Source organism: Mastigoproctus giganteus, chromosome 2, assembly GCF_048544385.1.
Source record: "Mastigoproctus giganteus isolate SK-2022 chromosome 2, ASM4854438v1, whole genome shotgun sequence".
Lineage (NCBI taxonomy): Eukaryota > Metazoa > Arthropoda > Arachnida > Uropygi > Thelyphonidae > Mastigoproctus > Mastigoproctus giganteus.
The window spans coordinates 222,165,550-222,185,432 of record NC_143576.1 but is presented as its reverse complement, the minus strand read 5'-3'; the positions used below and the strand labels follow the sequence as shown (position 1 = coordinate 222,185,432).

The following is a 19,883-nucleotide window of genomic DNA, read 5'->3' as shown; positions in this document are numbered from 1 at the left end:
GGGTCAAATTTGCACATCTCCAGTCCATGGGCACCTCCCCTGAGTCCAGGGAAGCTCTCATAATTATGGCTAAGGGTTTGCTTACTTCCTTTTCCACCTCCTTTAATATAACTGGATAGATTCCATCCACCCCAGGTGCCTGCCTTATGTTTATCTTCAACAATTTCTTCTCCACTTTACTCTCAGTTATTACAAGATTATCTAGCTTACTGCTAGAGTTGAATACACCTCTGGCATTCTCCTCCCTGAATAAATCCTCATGTGTGAACGTTGATGCAAAATATTCATTTAGTTTGTTAGCTACCTGAGCAGGATCATCAACAGTTGAACCATCAATATCAAGTGGGCCAATCTGATTCATCTCCTGATTCTCTCTGATTCTAGAGTTTACATAAGTAAAAAACTCTTTGCTGTTTTTTTTGCATCCTTTGCCAAAGATTTCTTGTAATCTGCCTTCACCTGCCTAACTTCCTTTGTAACTTGGTTACAGACCAGCTTATATCTATCATAGGCTTCTGTGTCATATGTTAACTTATATGTATCCCATGCATTTTTCTTCTCTGTCACATGTCTAATTAGTTCATCTGACATCCATTTAGGCCTAAATCTTGAACAATATTTCTTTGTTGGTATGAAAAGCCTAGTAGCTTCCAAGATTAATTCTTTGAATGTTTCCCATTTTGAATTTGCTGTTGGTAACATCATCAGTTGGTTCCACCGTATAGAATTTAAATACTGTCTCGTTTAATATTGTGCTCTTTGATGAAACTAATCGATTCATTGCAAATAATACACACAATTTTACCTTTTACCTCTGTGCAAAAGTAACTCAATTCCCATCTTTCTTGGAATTGTCTCCCCTCATCAACAACCTTTCTTTTTCTGGTTGGCTTGGAAAGTAACATCACGTCGAAATCACATGTATATAAGAGTCACAACACAAAACTGTTTGCTTACTGACATTATTAAATGGAAACGGAAACATAAATATTAGCTCACTTGCATTACAATGAATCGAATAGTATGAAAGCTGCAGTAAAACTACTGTCAGCATGTGAAATGATCGCTTAAATAGGGAATAGAAAATTCTGGAAATTGCATGATCACAGAAAGCAGTAGACTGCAATGGAAAGCGGTAGAAATGCATTTCAGAAACGTCATTATTTTCCATGGTGGCAGTATGGGCCACAAAAAAAAAAAAAAAAAGTTGCGGGCTGCCAGTTTGACACCCCTGTTTTAAACTGTGGTATTGCCACCTACAGTCTTCCATTTTTAATGACATCTGTTGCAGCAGATTTCTTAAATCTCATGAGTTTCAGCTGTGCTGACAAAGAGTCACTGATGCAGCATCCCACCAACAACCCATCTTGAAAATCTAAGTTCTAATCAACAACTCATACTGGCTTATAACATACTGTTTCTGCACAGGCAAATCCATGACATATATATCAGTATATCTAAGCTGATATGCATGCACAGGAAACTTCTGGTACAGTACATGATATTTGTGGAGGAGGATCCAAATAATTTTGATAACATAGTCCATATTAAATATAAGAATAGCAAAATGCTTAAAGTCCACACATATATATATATATATCCAAGCATAAAAAAGCAAATATTAAACGTTATAATAAATATTATAATAAATATTAAGCAGTCACATAACCAATTAATGCCATCTAGGACGATTAAACATTACATCGGTCTGTATAAATATGAATATTAGTTAAGTTGATAGTGGTAAGAGTTTTTAAAGGTAAAATATGATATACTAGCTTATCAGACCATAAACCATGGCGGGTACCCAACGTGACCTGGAAAAAATCAATCTATGCCGTGACATAAGCAATAAATTATAAACATATATAAAAATACCATTAAAATGTTAATTATGGCAATAAGATACGTTGAAAGGGACTTTTTCGAGGGCTAACCCTTTCAATGTATCAACCATAATTAACGAGCTATCCGTTTCTGTAGTCATCGTCCAGCATAACTATGTCCAAATATATGTAAAATAGTAGTAAGTTAGAGCCAAAAGGTAGTGACGAGAATAGAATTTTTGTAGTAAGTTAGAGCCAAATGGTAGTAATAAAATTTGTTAATTAATCCCAAATTTAGCAGTAAGCTGGCAAGATGACTGTTAGCCCGACGGATAGCCAAAATTTTAAATTAAAATTATAGAAAGAGCTATAATTATTGTTAGGCATACGTGCGTAGTTGATAGTAAATGCAGTCACGGTAGTCTAAGCAAAAAATAATAAAAGTGTGAGCTATCACTAACCAAGGCGAACGGAAAAAGGTATAAGAATAGATATAGTACCTCAATCCCCCTTGAATACTCTAATAGTTCATGAGGTATGAATAAATAGGAATAAGAAAGTGAAAGTTAAACAGCAAAGAAAAAGCAAAATAAATAATTAACATAGGATGTAACCTTATAGTAAGGTATCCTGGTTAGAATGCTTTAAGATTAAAATAAGAATGCTTACCACCGTATAGCCAAGGTACTAGAAAACCACGTGTATTGGCACGTGTAGCATATATAACTACCGATCATAGCCCCCCCTAGGAAATGTAATAACTAAGTTAAGTGAAAAAATAAGTATAATTACATGCAGCGCCCTCTGCTGTTTTTTAAAATCCTGTCTAATATTACACATAGAAAAGCCGTCAAATAAATATCTCTCTAGAAGTCATAGTAGAAGTTTAAAGAATAAGTTCCTACCCATGGAGCAAATATAGGTACACGTTTTTAATGCGTGTAAGCTATATGTAGCTTACTCCATGAGCAGTGCCTACTATTTACATAATTACATGTCCAACGAAATTTATCTAAGCCAAAGAAACACCTAAGAAAATTTTACAAAGGCTATGTTATATTAGCGCCTGTTTAGGACTTTATCTATAATACTTTGTGCATTAAGGTTATAATTTCCCTTGTTGTTTGCTATCAATATAGCTTTATACAGATATCTTGTAATTATTTGGTGTGGGAAGTAATTTTTTAAAAGCTTGGATCTGAATTCAATGAGTGTATCTATAATATAATCAGTCTGGTTACATATGTGTATTCTTCTGATGCTTCTGATGACTACAGAAACGGATAGCTCGTTAATTATGGTTGATACATTGAAAGGGTTAGCCCTCGAAAAAGTCCCTTTCAACGTATCTTATTGCCATAATTAACATTTTAATGGTATTTTTATATATGTTTATAATTTATTGCTTATGTCACGGCATAGATTGATTTTTTCCAGGTCACGTTGGGTACCCGCCATGGTTTATGGTTTGTCTGATAAGCTAGTATATCATATTTTACCTTTAAAAACTCTTACCACTATCAGCTTAACTAATATTCATATATATATATATATAATGTGTTTTATAAAAATGCTATAAAAAAGAATACATGTTAAAATGCCCAGGGAACCCTTTCTTTTGCAGCTTTCAAACATAAAACCATTTTGAACTTTCTTCACTTACTAGTATTTCAGTTCAAGTTTATTTCTCTTAATACTGCTTCTTCTACTTTGACATATAAAATAATCTTAATCAAAGAAAGGTTACATTAGCACTGAGAACAGTAAATGAGATAAGGTATTTTGGAGTCTCAACTATATTACGCTACTATGTACACAATTCAGTCTTGTTTTCTTGGATTATCTACTGTAACACAAGAGAAATTTAACAGATGTGAAAGATACTCCTCTCTCTCCACAAGCTACTCCTCAATTTAAGAAACTGCAAATGTTAACTGTCCAGTAACATTTTCAGTTTTCTGAATACTAATGTTCACAGTATTCAGAAAAAAAGTGTTATTAAGAAACTAGAAAAGAACCACATCAAGGATCATTTGAAATAAGAACATAATTTACATACAGGATGCATGCTATTTCAGAAGGTAGCACAATACAGATCAGGTCCATCTTATACAACATAATACACTGAGCTAAAATACTATTCAGGTATTTCATGTATGACAGTTTGATTAAAATGGAAATAAGGAAGACAAAACAGACATCGATGGAGGAGAGATGTAAAAGGATTGAATATCTGCAAAATGAGCATAAGGAACACCTAGTCCACAAAGATGTAAAGGAACTATGCAACATCAGGAAAGACCATGCAAGAGGCCACATTCTGGATAAAAACAACAGGGAAATTATGCACAAGCAACAGAAAAAGGATACATGGCAAGAATATCTGAGGAACTATACTGCGAGGACGACAGACAACTAGGAAATGACAACACTCGAACAGAAGGTGAACATCAAGACTTTCTGATGGAAGAACTGGAACAGGCGATTAAGTCAATGAACAATAACAAAGCAACTGGGGCATTGTAACATCCCAACTGAAATGCTCAAATACCTTGGAACAAGAGGAAAACAACAGCTCCTCAATATTTTCAATAATATCCTAAATGGAGGGAAACTACCCTTTGCCTTTCTGAGATCCATCTTTATTCCCATACCAAAAAAGGCAAGAGCAGCAAAATGAACAGACAATCACACAATAAGCCTTATAAGCCAAAGTCCTCTCAAAAATGATTCTACACAGAACTGAAGGCAAGATTCAAGAACAAACTAGAAAAGACCACATGAGTTTTAAAAAGGGGTTGGCATAAGTACTGTAACAAGAAAAGCAATATTTGCTCTGAATATACTGGCAGAAACAGCAATTGAACACGAGCAGAACCTATTTGTCTGCTTCATTGACTTTAACAGAACATTCAATTGCTTATAACATGACATCTTCTTCCAGCTCTTGAACAATCTAAACATCAATCCCAAGGAACTAAGGATACTACGGTTACTATACCTTAAGCAAGAAGTGGCAATCACTGTAGAGCGAGGAAAACACAGACTGGGTACAAATCCAGAGAGGAGTGAGGCAAGGACGTGTGTGTTGTCTCCTATGCTGAAACCATTATAGATCTAATACAAAAGTCTAAAGAAGGAATTACTGTTAATGGTTCGGTTATCAGTAACCTGCGATATGCAGACGATACTGCCCTCATTGCAACATCAGAGGAAAAGCTACAAACACTCCTCACCTGCCCAACATTTTAGGCTCTTAGAATTTATCATTTTAGGGTACAACCCCAACTGGCATTTCTAATACTAAGTGCTAACAGCCAATGAGCAGATAGGCTTAACAATTAATGCCAAAAAGACCAACCAAAACTAGGGTCATAAGCAAAAACACCTTGCCTGGAATTAAAATACGCTGTGGCAACTCCCCTATCGAACAAGTGAGTAGCTTTAAATATATAAGGAAGATCTTTACAAATAATAATGACCAAGACAAAGAAATTAGAAGCAGAAATGGTACGGTCAAAGAGGTATTTAAGAATTTTAAGAACTTCCTCTGTGACACGAAACTGGATTTCCTTTCCAGAAAAGATATTGAATGGCTAAATGCTACAGATGGAGCAATCTCCTATATGGATGTGAGACCTAGGTCATGTGGAAGGCAGAAATCAGGAAACTGGAAGCCTTCAAAATGTGGATGCTCAGAAGAATGCTAAAAATCCCACGGACAAATCGGATCACCAATAAGCAGGTCCTTATGAGGGCAAGGACCACGAGAACACTATTAACCACAATTGCAAGAGTAAGACTGACTACCTCAGGCATATTAGGAGAGGCCTACATTATGATCTGCAGAGACTAATCCTGCAAGGAAAGATTAAAGACAAAAGAGCAAAAGGACAAATGCAGCTTATCCTCAGGCTTCCTTGCGCCATATGGCTAGTAATAATAATAATAATATTGTCTAAAAATTCACTAAAGAAAGGGTTGATTTTACTCTTACCCCCATTGTTAGATAAATGGGTAATAGGATGAAGGATCCGATTTGTCCCACGGACAAATCGGATCACCAATAAGCAGGTCCTTAAGAGGGCAAGGACCACGAGAACACTATTAACCACAATTGCAAGAGTAAGACTGACTATCTCAGGCATATTAGGAGAGGCCTACATTATGATCTGCAGAGACTAATCCTGCAAGGAAAGATTAAAGACAAAAGAGCAAAAGGAAGACAAAGAAAAAAGTGGCTCGATAACATCAAAGAATGGACAGGGGGGTCTTACAACACAAGAACTATTTCACAAAGCAAGAGACAGAGTTGGCTGGAAAATGTTTATCTTCAATGTTCAAACTGAACACAGAACCTGAAAAAGAACATCCTTGGAAATTTCTTAGGACACTTACTATTCAGGTAATAGTGTACTTGAATATTGACAAATGCAAAGTACTGCATATGGGTAGAAGTAACCCCAGAAAAATGTACCAACTGTGTGGTACTACACTTAAGGTGGTAGAAAATGAAAAAGACAATTATTATTATTATGGAACTCTAGCTCATAATTTTATTGTGTATTATGCCTGAACAAGTGAGAATTCAGGGATTCAAGGGTCGATCTGCATGATGTGCAGGATAAAAAAACAGGATAATTCATGGGAGTACAAGATATTCCAGGTTTTCGTATATTCAATCTGCCAGATTAATTAACTACAGAACCAAGTGAGGAGGACCTAAAGGATTTATCCAGTCCCTGATGGGATTCAAATTTCCACCTCTCCAAATGAGTGACAAGTGTGTTTACACTTGTCACTCATTTGGAGAGGTGCACAGCATTCACTACTTGGCAATACCTGGCACAAATGATATAAATGATATAACACATATAAAAACAAGATGTAAAACTAACTTGATCTCCTTTAAAAAAAAAAAAAAACAATATTAACTGTATTTTAGGTAAGAAAAATAAAAATTGTTTAAACAATACCTCTGAATTGTTTGATATACAGTTGGTAAAAGACAATATACATCAAAAGCTGCGTGAAATATCATATCATCAGTTAAAGGCCTCCGACTCCAAAACTTCTGATCTCTTCGGTAGAGATTTTTCATTTGGTCTTTTCGAGGATTAACAGGACCACCGTATGTACTACACAAAGTGTTCAATGAGACATTTTTAACTTTATACACTGGCTTGCCTGCATCCTGTTGTTGTAAAACAGCATGAGCAGCCTGTAAAGAAACAAGGACAATGGAATAAAACTTCTAATAAGTAATGGTTTTATATAATAATATTATGCTTGAACTTTGCCTTATTGTAAATACATAAATATAATAACATGCTACTTAATCAGCCAAAATAATTAAGCCATATTTCATCCTATTACCCATTTATCTAACAATGGGGGGTAAGAGTAAAATCAACCCTTTCTTTAGTGAATTTTTAGACAATATTATTATTATTATTATTACTAGCCATATGGCGCAAGGAAGCCTGAGGATAAGCTGCACCAGCCAACTGGTGCCTCCATAGCCAGGTGGGCAGGAGCAGCAGTGCATAGCACACGCTTCTTGATTAGACCGGGGTTCGAGCCAGTGACCACCAAATATGGAGGATGCCGAAAGGTCAGGGAATGACCACCGCATATTCCCGGAGCAATATGGCCTTAGTTGCTAATGCTCCTAAAAAAAAAAACCAAATAACAGCACCAGCCAAAAAAAAAATTCTGAATGAGAGAGAGAACAAAAGTCAGAAGTAGTAATAGTAGTAGGGAATCACCAAGAAAGAGAAGAATGATGATATCCAGCTCAGGACCCTGGGTGTGCCCAGCCCGTACTCACCAGATGTGAGCCATGCTATCTGGAATTAACTTTTCTTTGAGGAATTTGGAAATTAAAAAGAATTGAAGAACTATGTATGTAAATTAAGTGTATTAAGTATTACAAGTATATTAAGCTTTTAATTATAAAATTTTTACTATTTTAACTTTATAGTTGAGCATCGGAATGAAACTGTCACAAATAAAATGAAATCAAAATTTTGTAAAAAAACGTAAAAAAAAAAAAACGATTAAAAATTATGTAGTAATATCTTTTAATTCATATTGTATGATTCAGTTTCACCTATTTCTTATGAATTATAGAGAATTTCTGTTCTTGTATCTTGATGAAGGGTTATGCTCTCCTGTGCTTATTTATGAAAATGTAGTTAATAGGAAAATGGATCCTATTAATTTATAAACATACTTAACAGATGACAGCATGTCTACCAGTAGAGTTTCAAGATGCATTGAAGCAACTACAAAATATATATACACACATTATAATGCCTCTCACACTCTACACGTGACAAATATGTACACTCAGTGATCCAGTGAACTAATACCATGTTGGTCCACCCTACACATGGATAACAGTGGCTATTCAACAAGGATGTCTGAAGTAGTAGTAGAAGTAGTAGTAGCGGCATGTGATGCAAGAAAGCAAGTGTATGAGCTTATGGAGCATCAGCCAAAAAAAAAAAAAAAAAAATCACATCATTCCCTCCAGATGCCTGTCCAGTTCCTCCTTAAATTTATTCAACCTATCAACTTCCACATCGACAGATGGAAGTTTGTTCCAGCAATTAACCACCCGCTGGCTAAAGGCAAATTTCCGCACATCGATTCTACATCTGTCCTTTCTTAATTTGAATTTATGCTCCCTCAGGTTCGTAATCTGAACAAGTGGAAGGATCACATCAGAATTCAGCGTGCTCAACCCATTCAAGGCCTTATACACCTCAATCAGATCACCGTGCAGGTGCCTAGTCTCCAGCCACTGCAATTTGCAGAACTTAAGCCTTTCTTGGTAAGAGGATCCCTTCATTCCCCTCACCAATCTTGTTGCCCTTCTCTGTACACACTCAAGCAAATCTACATCCTTCATAAAATGAGGCCTCCAGAACTGTACGCAGTACTCAAGGCGTGGCCTGACCATTGCCTTATACAGAGGGACAATCACCTCCTTTTCCCTGCTAGCAAAATTCCTATATATCATTGACAAAACCCCATGACCTGCCCTGGCAGCCTGTCTGCATTGCTCAGAAAACTTCATATCTGACTGCACAATTACTCCCAGGTCTTTTTCATTTTCTACCACCTTAAGTGTAGTACCACACAGTTGGTACGTTTCTCTGGGGTTACTTCTACCCATATGCAGTACTTTGCATTTGTCAAGGTTAAACTTCAGTTGCCACTTCTTAGCCCATCTGCCCAAATTATCTAGATCCTGTTGCAGTAGCACACTGCCATTACTGTCATTAACAACCCTGCCAACCTTTGTATCATCTGCAAACTTTGACATTACGCCTGATATACCTTCATCAATATCATTGATAAATATACAAAACAACAGAGGACCCAACACGGAACCTTGTGGGACTCCACTAATAACATTAGTCCACGAAGAGCAGCACCCATTGATTACCACCCTCTGTCTTCTCCCACTTAACCATCCTTTTATCCATTGTAGCAACTTACCCTTAATACCATTCTGCTCCAATTTGTACAATAGTCTTCCATGCGCAACAGTGTCGAATGCTTTCCTGAAATCCAAATATATGATATCAAAATTATTTTTTGCATCCAGTTCCTTTGTAACCACATCATAATATCCTATCAAATTTGTCAGACAAGACTTTCCCTTAACAAACCCATGTTGTGTCTGAATTATTGCTTGAGTCTTGTCTAGATGATCCTGCAACACATCTTTAACCAGTGACTCCATTACTTTACCCGGAACAGAAGTTAAACTAACTGGTCTGTAATTACTCGTGTCACCCTTCGATTCCCCTTTGTGAATTGGGGATACATTTGCACATCTCCAGTCCGTGGGAACCTCCCCTGAGTCCAAGGATGCTCTCATAATTATGGCTAGAGGTTTGCTTAGTTGCTTTGCCGCCTCCTTTAATATAACTGGATAGATCCCATCCACCCCAGGTACTTTTCTTATGTTTAACTTCAACAATTTCTCCTCCATTTTGCTCTCAGTTATTACAAAATCATTAAGTATCCTGCTACAATTTGATAACCTTCTGCCATTTTCAAACCTTAATAATTCCTCATGTGTGAATGTAGATGCAAAATACTCATTCAGTTTGTTTGCTATCTGAGCAGGATCATTAAAAGTCGAACCATCGATGTCAAGTGGACCAATCAGATTCATCCCCATCCTTTTAGAGTTTATACAAGTAAAGAAATCCTTGCTGTTTTTCTTAGCATCTTTTGCCTATAGATGTTTGAAGACGGCCATAAGGATCTGCAGCAACGTGATACCTTTCCACAGTGTCAGAATAGAATATGGCTGTATGTCTATATGCCTCTTTCGCATGTCGATATGCCTCAGGTTGCCATTTTGGCTGTCTACATTCAGAAGATTAAGTGCATTCATTCTTACCTGACGTCTTTGTTAATGGGTGATTGTTAACCACACTGACATTAATGAGATGCTAAGGAGTGAGATTGCAGTTGTTACTGATTTGTCCTCTGTGCTTTAATCTTCCTACTGACTGGGGAGGGGCTCCCCTTGTGTGATCCTGAGGCAGCATGCTCAATTGCCATTTACAGGCATTACAGAACAGGAAATTTTTTATTTTGAAGGTCTACATGAAGTGATATTTGATCATTCATTCTTGCAAGATTTTTGACCCCCTATTTTTTCCCCCATAAACTATAATAGGAGACCCTTGCCTTTTGAACAATGTACTATAGGCAAAAAGTGATAGCACCAGTATTATTAGCAGCTGTGTTTATCTTCAAGAAAAAATTTGATCAGGGTTCCTGGGACCAGATAAACCTGTTTTCTCCACTGCTGTTTTTCAGCCCAACCAGTTGCCGAAAGATAATTTGTCTCTTAATTGACCAATCTCAAAGTGTGACACCTTGTTGGATCCATCTTCAGTTTACCTAGAGAACTATTAATCCACCCATTCGCTAATCCAAAGTCTCGATTATTTCCATTTTTACCAGAATGTCAGACTCTAATTCGGAACTGAAGGAACTTACCATCAGACATACCTCATTTGGGATGACCCCATGGATTGATGGGCCTTCCTGACCTCAAAAATGAAACCATGTAAGGTAATACACCACTCTGGCACAGAATCTGCACCACCACCACGAGAAGCAAACCCTCATTCTGAATAAAGCCAGCCTAATAACAACACCACCAGCATAGTCATGAAAGTTGACTCAAACCCCCCCTGGATATCATCCTGGCACAAAGATTGAAATTGGAGGAAGTCTTAGTAGTAGTAGTAGTAGTAGTAGTGGCATGTGATGCAAGAAAGCAAATGTATGAGCTCATGCAGCATCAGCCAAAAAAAAAAAAAAAAAAAAAACACACCATTCCCTCCAAATGCCTGTCCAGTTCCTCCTTAAATTTATTCAACCTATCAACTTCCACAACGACAGATGGAAGTTTGTTCCAGCAATTAACCACCCGCTGGCTAAAGGAAAATTTCCGCACATCTATTCTACATGTCTTTTCTTAATTTGAATTTATGCCCCCTTAGATTCGTAATCTGAACAAGTGGAAGGATCCCATCAGAATTCAGCGTGCTCAACCCATTCAAGGCCTTATATACCTCAATCAGATCACCGCGCAGGTGCCTAGTCTCCAGCCACTGCAATTTACAGAACTTAAGCCTCTCTTGGTAAGAGGATCCCTTCATTCCCCTCACCAATCTTGTTGCCCTTCTCTGTACACGCTCAAGTAAATCTACATCCTTCCTAAAATGAAGCCTCCAGACCTGTACGCAGTACTCAAGCCGTGGCCTGACCATTGCCTTATACAGAGGGATAATCACCTCCTTTTCCCTGCTAGCAAAATTCCTATATATCATTGACAAAACCCCATGACCTGCCCTGGCAGCCTGTCTGCATTGCTCAGAAAACTTCATATCTGCCTGCACAATTACTCCCAGGTCTTTTTCATTTTCTACCATCTTAAGTGTAGTACCACACAGTTGGTACGTTTCTCTGGGGTTACTTCTACCCATATGTAGTACTTTCCATTTGTCAAGGTTAAACTTCGGTTGCCACTTCTTAGCCCATCTGCCCAAATTATCTAGATCCTGTTGCAGTAGCACACTGCCATTACTGTCATTAACAACCCTGCCAACCTTTGTATCATCTGCAAACTTCGACATTAAGACTGATATACCTTCATCAATATCATTGATAAATATACAAAACAACAGTGGACCTAACACCGAACCCTGTGGGACTCCACTAATAACATTAGTCCAAGAAGAGCAGCACCCATTGATTACCACCCTCTGTCTTCTAGCACTTAACCATCCTTTTATCCATTGTAGCAACTTACCCTTAATACCCTTAATTCTGCTCCAATTTGTACAATAGTCTTCCATGCGCAACAGTGTCAAAAGCTTTCCTGAAATCCAAATATATGATATCAAAATTATTTTTCGCATCCAGTTGCTTTGTAACCACATCATAATATCCTATCAAATTTGTCAGACAAGACTTTCCCTTAACAAACCCATGCTGTGTCTGAATTATTGCTGCAGTCTTGTCTAGATGATCTTAGCCCTTAAGTTCAACCATGTTTCCTCCGCTGTACATACAGAGACTGTCCAAATATGGAGCAAGTCCTGATTGACTTACATATCCAAAATGAGAAACTTACTGCTAAAAAGGAAACACCTTTGTTCATATGCCGATGTGCTGAGGATTATTACCAAGACAGAACTTCCTAAACAACTTCCATCCAAACCGAAGTCCAAACCCAATGTTTAAACAAATGTTTAAATCCTTCAATGGGCTTAAGTGCCTTGTGGTACTTAAGATGTCCATAGGGCTTAAGTACCTTGTGATACTTAAGCTCATTGAAGAATCTACACAGACAACAAGCAAATCAATTAAAGACATTATGATCCAGCATATCAAGTCCCAAATGACAAACCTCAAAGTCCATTCTAAACAGAAGACCCGCAGATCTGATATCATAGTGGAAACTGCCATGAAAGCAGATACCCAGAGACTTATTAGCAATCCAGCTATTACTAACCTAGGTCTTCGTGCCAACACACTGAGAACAAGAGGATTGTTAATCATCATATTCAACATTCCCAAGGAGACACCTAGAGAGGAGCTTATTAAGGAAATCTTTCAATGAAATCTAAGTGAACCAAAGAAGAAATTGCCTCAGGCTTCATCCCCAAATATGCCGCATCATCCAACTCAAAAACAAATGTAAACTTGGTCATTGACCTATCTCCCAAAGTCCAGAATACCATCTTGAATCAGACCCAGTTATCTGTTGGATGGACCTCACACCGGTTCAGAGAGCATGTATCCATCTCCAAATGCCACTGTCTATGGTTCAATCATACTACACATTGTGCTCAGAAGGACTCTACCTGTGGCCACTGTGCCAAATGTGGGCACACATTTCAATCAGAGATACAAATTCAATCAGAGATACAAACCACCCCATCTATCAAAGGGCCAAGCGACTCTTCAAGGGGAAAAAATTGACTATGGCTGTATATAGTAAACAGTGTCTTGGCCAGGTGATTAAATTCCTAAAATATAATCCCCAATGAGCTCAAGTTGCCATGGATCAAAGTTGTGGCCAATAGCTTTGGCAAGAGAGCAGAAGGCTCAGCTACCATTAAGGCAAGAAGCAAGTTTTCTACTCTTAACTTGTTCAAAATCTAGTTTGGACTGATTAATAACTGCTTTACAATTGTTGCGAGCTTTGGTGTAGGCAGAAAATGAAATTGAAAAATTGGAAACAAGCCAATTACGATATGCAACATACTTCTCTTGAACAGCCTTAGCACCCGCAGGTCATCCCATTTTGCATTCTTGTAATGCCAAACAACACGAGGTTGGGAATAACCATGAGATAAAGGTTCCATTGGAGAAGAGACAATCACCAAGTTATGATCTGAAGTGCCTAAAGGACCTCTCACTTCAACCATGTACTTAGAAGGGTTGTTTGTCAGAAAAAGATCAAGCGTGTTGGCTGTATGATTAGGATTATCCGGTATTCTTGTAGGTAAATGAACAATCTGTGCAAGGTCATTAGTAATTGCAAAAGCCTCAGTATCTCGACCAGCTGTGTCGGTTTGACTAGAAAACAGAAGCCAGCTGGAGTTGTGAACATTAAAATCACCAAGGAAAATTACTTCACTGTTAGGAAAGTTGGACTGGAGAAAGTCAAGTTGAAAAGAGAGAAAGTCAAAAAGCTCCAAGTGATTAGTGGAATTGGGAGAATGGTAGAGACAACAGATGAATTTGACGCAATGAGGTAGAGAGATTTTAAGCCAGAGAAGATCAAAGAGAGGAGATTCCAAATTGCCAAGTCTCTGACAGGGAATATCAGAACGGACATATGCACAAGTACCACCTTTGAGGCGAAAGGAATCATACAGCGAATAATTTGGGCATCTGAGATGAGCAGTAGTTGAATCAACCAATAACTGAGATTCTGTCAGAAAAAAGTACATGGGGTTTGGCAGACTGCAAGTGGAAATGGACATCGTTGAGATTAGAATTGAGACCACGTATATTTGTGAAATGAATTAGGAAGTGCTTGGGAGGTTTAGATCTTTTCGCAGATAAGCTTGCTCTATTTGTTTGACAATTCATGGCGTATTCAATAGTAAGAAAAAGTGGGTGGGACATGCTGTATGAAGTAATGAAATTTTTGAATATGGCATACATAGGGTAAGAATATACCCAGATCCTTGACATAACGTGGCCTTGACAATGCTCCCCGCATACACACTACTCGGACACCCTCCAGTCATTATCTGGCAGAGTAGGGGTAACAAGATTATACACTAGCTGATCCGGAAGCCTCCTAGAGAGTTACCAATAGGTTCGGTCCGGTGTACTAACTAGCGGCCGACCTGCGAACACCGTTTTAGAGCTGTACCCTCAAAATGTAAGGAATATTGGATCTCGCCACGATGTTCATCATAACCTGAAATGTCATCACTCATACTGCATGATGGAAGAGATAGGGAATGGTTGACTGGAACTTAGCTCTAGAGACTAAACATGGGTTCCACCACTTCAAGCCTCCAATAAGCAAAGTTGTGGTATTGCACCGGTTGATGAGAGTCATCTACACCTAGTACTTCCTGGTAACATAGAGGGGCGGCGTTCCTCCATGTGGTGTAGGCGCCACACCTCGATCCCTGCTTACGTTGGTTCACACCTGGGTGGTCACTCACCATGTACTTGTGTATGGAGGTTATACCCAGGATTACTAACGGTCCCACCATCGTGAAGGTCAAGCAGAGGATTTGGCTGTCACAGGCCGTCCGGACTTCGCCGAAATTGGGTCCACTTGACTTGAGTGTCACCCGAATTTCAGTTCCATCAGCGTTTTAGACTCGGAGGTAGCAAGTGCAGTTTGTCTGGCAAATCTGAGAGAATGTCTGTGACAACCTCAAGGACCATTAACGGCATGTGGCTACAATGGATAAAAGGAGGGTTGAGTGGGAGAAGACAGTGTGGTGGTCAATGGGTACTGCTCTACGTGGACTAATGTTATTAGTGGTGTCCCTCAGGGTTCAGTGTTGGACCCATTGTTATTTTGTATATTTATCAATGATATCGATGAAGGTATATCAAACTTAATGTCAAAGTTTGCAGATGATGCAAAGGTTGGTAGGGTTGTTAATAACAGTAATGACAGTATGCTGCTCTCTACAGGATCTGGAAAAGTTGGATAGATGGGCTGAGAAGTGCCAACTGAAGTTTAACATTGACAAATGCAAAATACTGTATATGGATAGCAGTAACCCCTGAGAAATGTACCAACTACGTGGTGTTACCCTCAGGGTAGTGGAGAATGAAAGAGACCTTGGGGTAATTGTGCAGTCAGATATGAAGTTTTCTGAGCAGCGCAGACAGGCTGCCAGAGTAGGTCATGGGGTCTTGTCAATGATATACAGGAATTTTGCGAGCAGGGATAAGGAGGTGATTATCCCCTTGTATAAGGCAATGGTCAGGCCACACCTTGAGTACTGTGTACAGATCTGGAAGCCTCATTTTAGGAAGGATGCAGAGTTCCTAGAATGAGTTCAGAGAAGGGCATCAAGACTGGTGAAGGGAACAAAGGAGTGCTCTTACGAAGAAAGGCTTAAGTTCTGCAAATTGCAGCTTCTGGAGACTAGGCACCTGCGAGGCAATCTGATTGAGGTGTATAAGGCCTTGGATGGATTGAGCAGGCTTAATGCTGATGCGATTCTTCCTCTTGCTCAGATTACAAACCTGAGGTGCATAGATTCAAACTGAGGAAAGACAGTTGTAGAATAGATGTGCAGAAGTTTGCCTTTAGCAGGTAGTTGATTGCTGGAACAAACTTCCACTTGTTGTTGTTGTGGAAGTTGATAGCTTAAATAAATTCAAGGCAGAGCTAGACAAACATTTGGAATGAATAGATCAGTGAAATGGGAAGGGTTTTTTTTTTTTGGCTGATGCTGTATATGCTTGCTTTCTGCATCACGTGCCTCTACTAATGCTAATGTTTGATTGACAGTCTGATTTGGTGGGACATATTCAGCCATAATTTCTTTAATATTGAAGAAAATAATAAGCATGGTTTTCATTCTTGATATTCTTGCTTTTTTTGGTCTGAGGATTGTTCTGTATTTCATTGCATTGGTTGTTCATTAGTTTTTGGTTTATACTGGAAAACAGCCAACTTTCATTGCAACTAATTATAGTATTCAGAAGTTTGGATCTTCTTCACTTTTTTTCAAAACATCTGCACAAACTTGGAGGCTTCGCATTCTTTGATCTTCATTCAAATTTTTTGGCACCATCTTGGCACACATTTTCCTCATGATTAAATTTTAAGTTAAAATTTGTGTAACTTTTAATTTGTCCATATTGAGTTCTGATGTAACCATTCTATTGCTTAAACAATGATCACTTTTAATCAATGTTCTTACATGATCCACATTTTCATCAGCATTCATGGATACCGATGGCATGGTCATTTATTGTCTTCCTTCTAAAAATCTTTTATGCCATCCAAACATCATCAGCCATTTTCAATCCACTGCAGGATGAAGGCCTCTCCAGCAACTTTCCAGTTCCTTCTGTTTTGTGCAATAGCCATCCTTTTACTACCCACAAACTCAAGAATTTCATCTATCCATCTCTCTCGTTGTCTTCCAGGTTTTCTTCTAGCCCTTCTTGGGTACCATTCTGTTATTTTCCTAGTCCATCTGTCATCATGTCTTCGAGCTATGTGTCTTGCCCAAGACCATTTTAGTTCTTTAGTTTTGATAAGAATGTCCTTTACTTGAGTTTCTCTTCTTATCTAACAGTCTGATTCCCAATATAATTCGTTCCATTCTTCACTGAGTAGTTCTCAGCTTCTCTTCCATTCTTTTGGTGAGTGCCCAAGTTTCACTTCATTAAGTCATGGTGAGGAGTATACATTGGTTCATCGTTTTACATTTCAGACAAATTGGGATATTGCTTCTCAGCATGTGACTATATTTTCTGAATGCTATCCAACCAAAATTTATTCTTCTCTTGACTTCCAGCCATTTATCATTATTACAGCTAATGACTTGTCCCATATAAGTATATGACTCCATCTTTTCAATTACATGTGGGCTCTTAACATCCAAACATGCGAGCTCTTAATATAGTACCTTTCCCAAGAACTTGACATAACAACTCATAACCTTCAGCTGGTATTTTCTTTCGTTTCGTTAAAAATTTGAGGTTTATTTGTTGTTTGATTCTTTTGTCTGTCATCATTTTTATAGCAAACTGCAAAAACAGAAGGTAATGAAAACCTGTCTCAATGCAAAGCGAATGAGTGTGGTGGAATGTGACTTTCAAGGGAAAGATTCAAGGTTGACTGCTGTGCCTTTGTTTCACAGATGGTACTTGGTGTGTAGTGGCTGCAGACACAGCCTTGTTATTTAGTAGACACATCTCATATAGACCTTTCTATTTTTTTCTGAATTCATGTTTAAAGTGACATGACTTTGATTTTTGTAGTGGGTAGGATAATGGAATTGGTGATTAAGGATGCAATACAGAAACATCATGTTAAAAATGAAGGATCAAAGAATGGCCTTGTGAAGGGAAATTTTTGCCTAAAAAACAGTCAATTATCATAATGAAGTAATAGCATTTAAGTGCAGGAAACAATTTCAATATTGTATATCTAGATTCTAGTAACACTTTTGATTCAGTTCCCAATGAGAGGCTATTGTACAAACTGGATTATGCTGGGATTACTGGGAAGTGGATCAGGAGCTGGATAAGTAAAAGGAAAGGGATGGTAATGAGCATTCTTCAGAGTGGACTATTGTAGCAAACATGGCCCTTCAAGGTTCAATGTTACGGCCCTCTTGTTTATTATTTTCTTTAATGATATTGATGGGGGGTATAGAGAGAAACTATCCAAGTTTTCTGTGATTTAAAGGTAGGTAGGATGGTTAACAATCAGAACTAAGCTGTGCTGCTTCAGAATGACTTAGATCTAGTCTAAGTCATTCTATATCTGAAAGACAACTGGAGTTTAATCTTGCTAAATGTAAGATTTTGCATTTGGGGAAACAATCCAAGAGTGACATACAGGCTAGAGGACACAGAATTAGAAAGATTTAGGGGTTACGATACAAGCAGATATGAAGTTTTCCTTACAGTGTATTGTAGGCAGCTCGGGTATACTATTAATGATCAATAGGACCTTTGCCAGCAGAGAGAAGAATGTTATTATTCCTCTTTATAAAATGATGATGAGACCTCAATTGAAATACAGTAGTCAGGTCAAGGGGCTGCACCTAAAAACGAACACAAAACTTCAACAGAAGGTCCAAAGAAGAACAACTAGATTACTTGGGTGCTAAGGGCTGTCTCTATGAAGGTCTTAGAAGATGTGGACTGAAGAGCCTGGACACTAGACATTTCAGGGGTATGACCTGAGAGAAGTATTTAAAGTATTATAGTAATACATTAAGTATTGAGCAGGTTTGTTAGGCAAGATTTTCCCTTCACAAAGCTTAAAAGAATAAGCAGAATGAATTAGGGGGATTGGAAGGTGAAACAAGAACAAAGGGATACAAATATAAAACATCCATAAAGCAAGCAACAGAAGATTAGATCTTATTAAGTTCACTTTGGGAAATATGCTGTTGATCACTAGAATAAGCTGCATCCTAAGACATTTGAGTTAGAGAGTCTGACAAGGTTCAAGACAAATTGTGATTGACTCAGTGCTTTTTTTTTTTTCTTTTTAGATCTGTTTGTTTTCCTGACTTGCTTAAATCTAAGTTTGTTTGACCTGATTAATACTAATATTATGTAAAGAATCCATATGACACAATTGGTAGCAGGTTAAGCATGGACACTGTTCAGTCCATTCTCAGCATGAGATGGAAAATCAGTGCATTGTATCAATGTATTTTATTTATTGGTCAATAAGGCAGTTTCCATTTTCATTTAATTTTATCTTCTGAATCCATCCAAACATCTGTTTTTCAGTTTTGCCACAGGGTACGGAAATTTGCTGAATTCATTCACAATTTACAAGTTATATGTTGATGAAACAAGTAGGTTTCTTTTTTTTTTTTTTTTTTTGTTTTTTTTATCTTCTGAATCTCCAAATATCAGTTTTAACACAGGGTAAGGAAATTTTCTGAACTGATTCAAACAACCTGCTTGACTGGAAAAGCAATTTGTTAAGAGAGGTTAGTTTACAATTATATTAAGTGTAACTTAAGGCAAATTGCATATGTGGCTGTCTGCATCTTCTATTATTGATTTAAATGTGATATACAAAAAACTTCTACTTACTTGTGTATCAAATATGTTTTGCAACATAACTCCAAACTGATGGTAAAGGGCACCACTATCATTTCTGCAGTCATGAAAAACCTAATAAAAATTTGCATTTATCAGCTAGTATGACTTTTAAGGTGAATTAGAAAGGAAAGTTTATCAAGAATTTATAATAAACTAAAGCAGATCATGACATCTTCAGATTAATTATTCTGAAAGTGTCGTGGTCTACTT

The 19,883-nt window shown here is 37.8% G+C and overlaps 1 protein-coding gene across 1 annotated transcript in view; it reads right to left on the bottom strand.

Annotated features, from left to right (window-relative positions):
- Positions 1 to 19,883, bottom strand: part of egl (Egl_like_exo domain-containing protein) — an 80,869-nt gene that overhangs the window by 43,678 nt on the left and 17,308 nt on the right. The window contains exons 2-3 of the mRNA XM_090390179.1: positions 19,665 to 19,745; positions 6,803 to 7,047 (exon numbers count right to left, since the gene is read on the bottom strand). Of these exons, the coding sequence (XP_090246305.1) occupies positions 6,803 to 7,047; positions 19,665 to 19,745 (326 nt within the window). The remainder of the gene's footprint in view (positions 1 to 6,802; positions 7,048 to 19,664; positions 19,746 to 19,883) is intronic.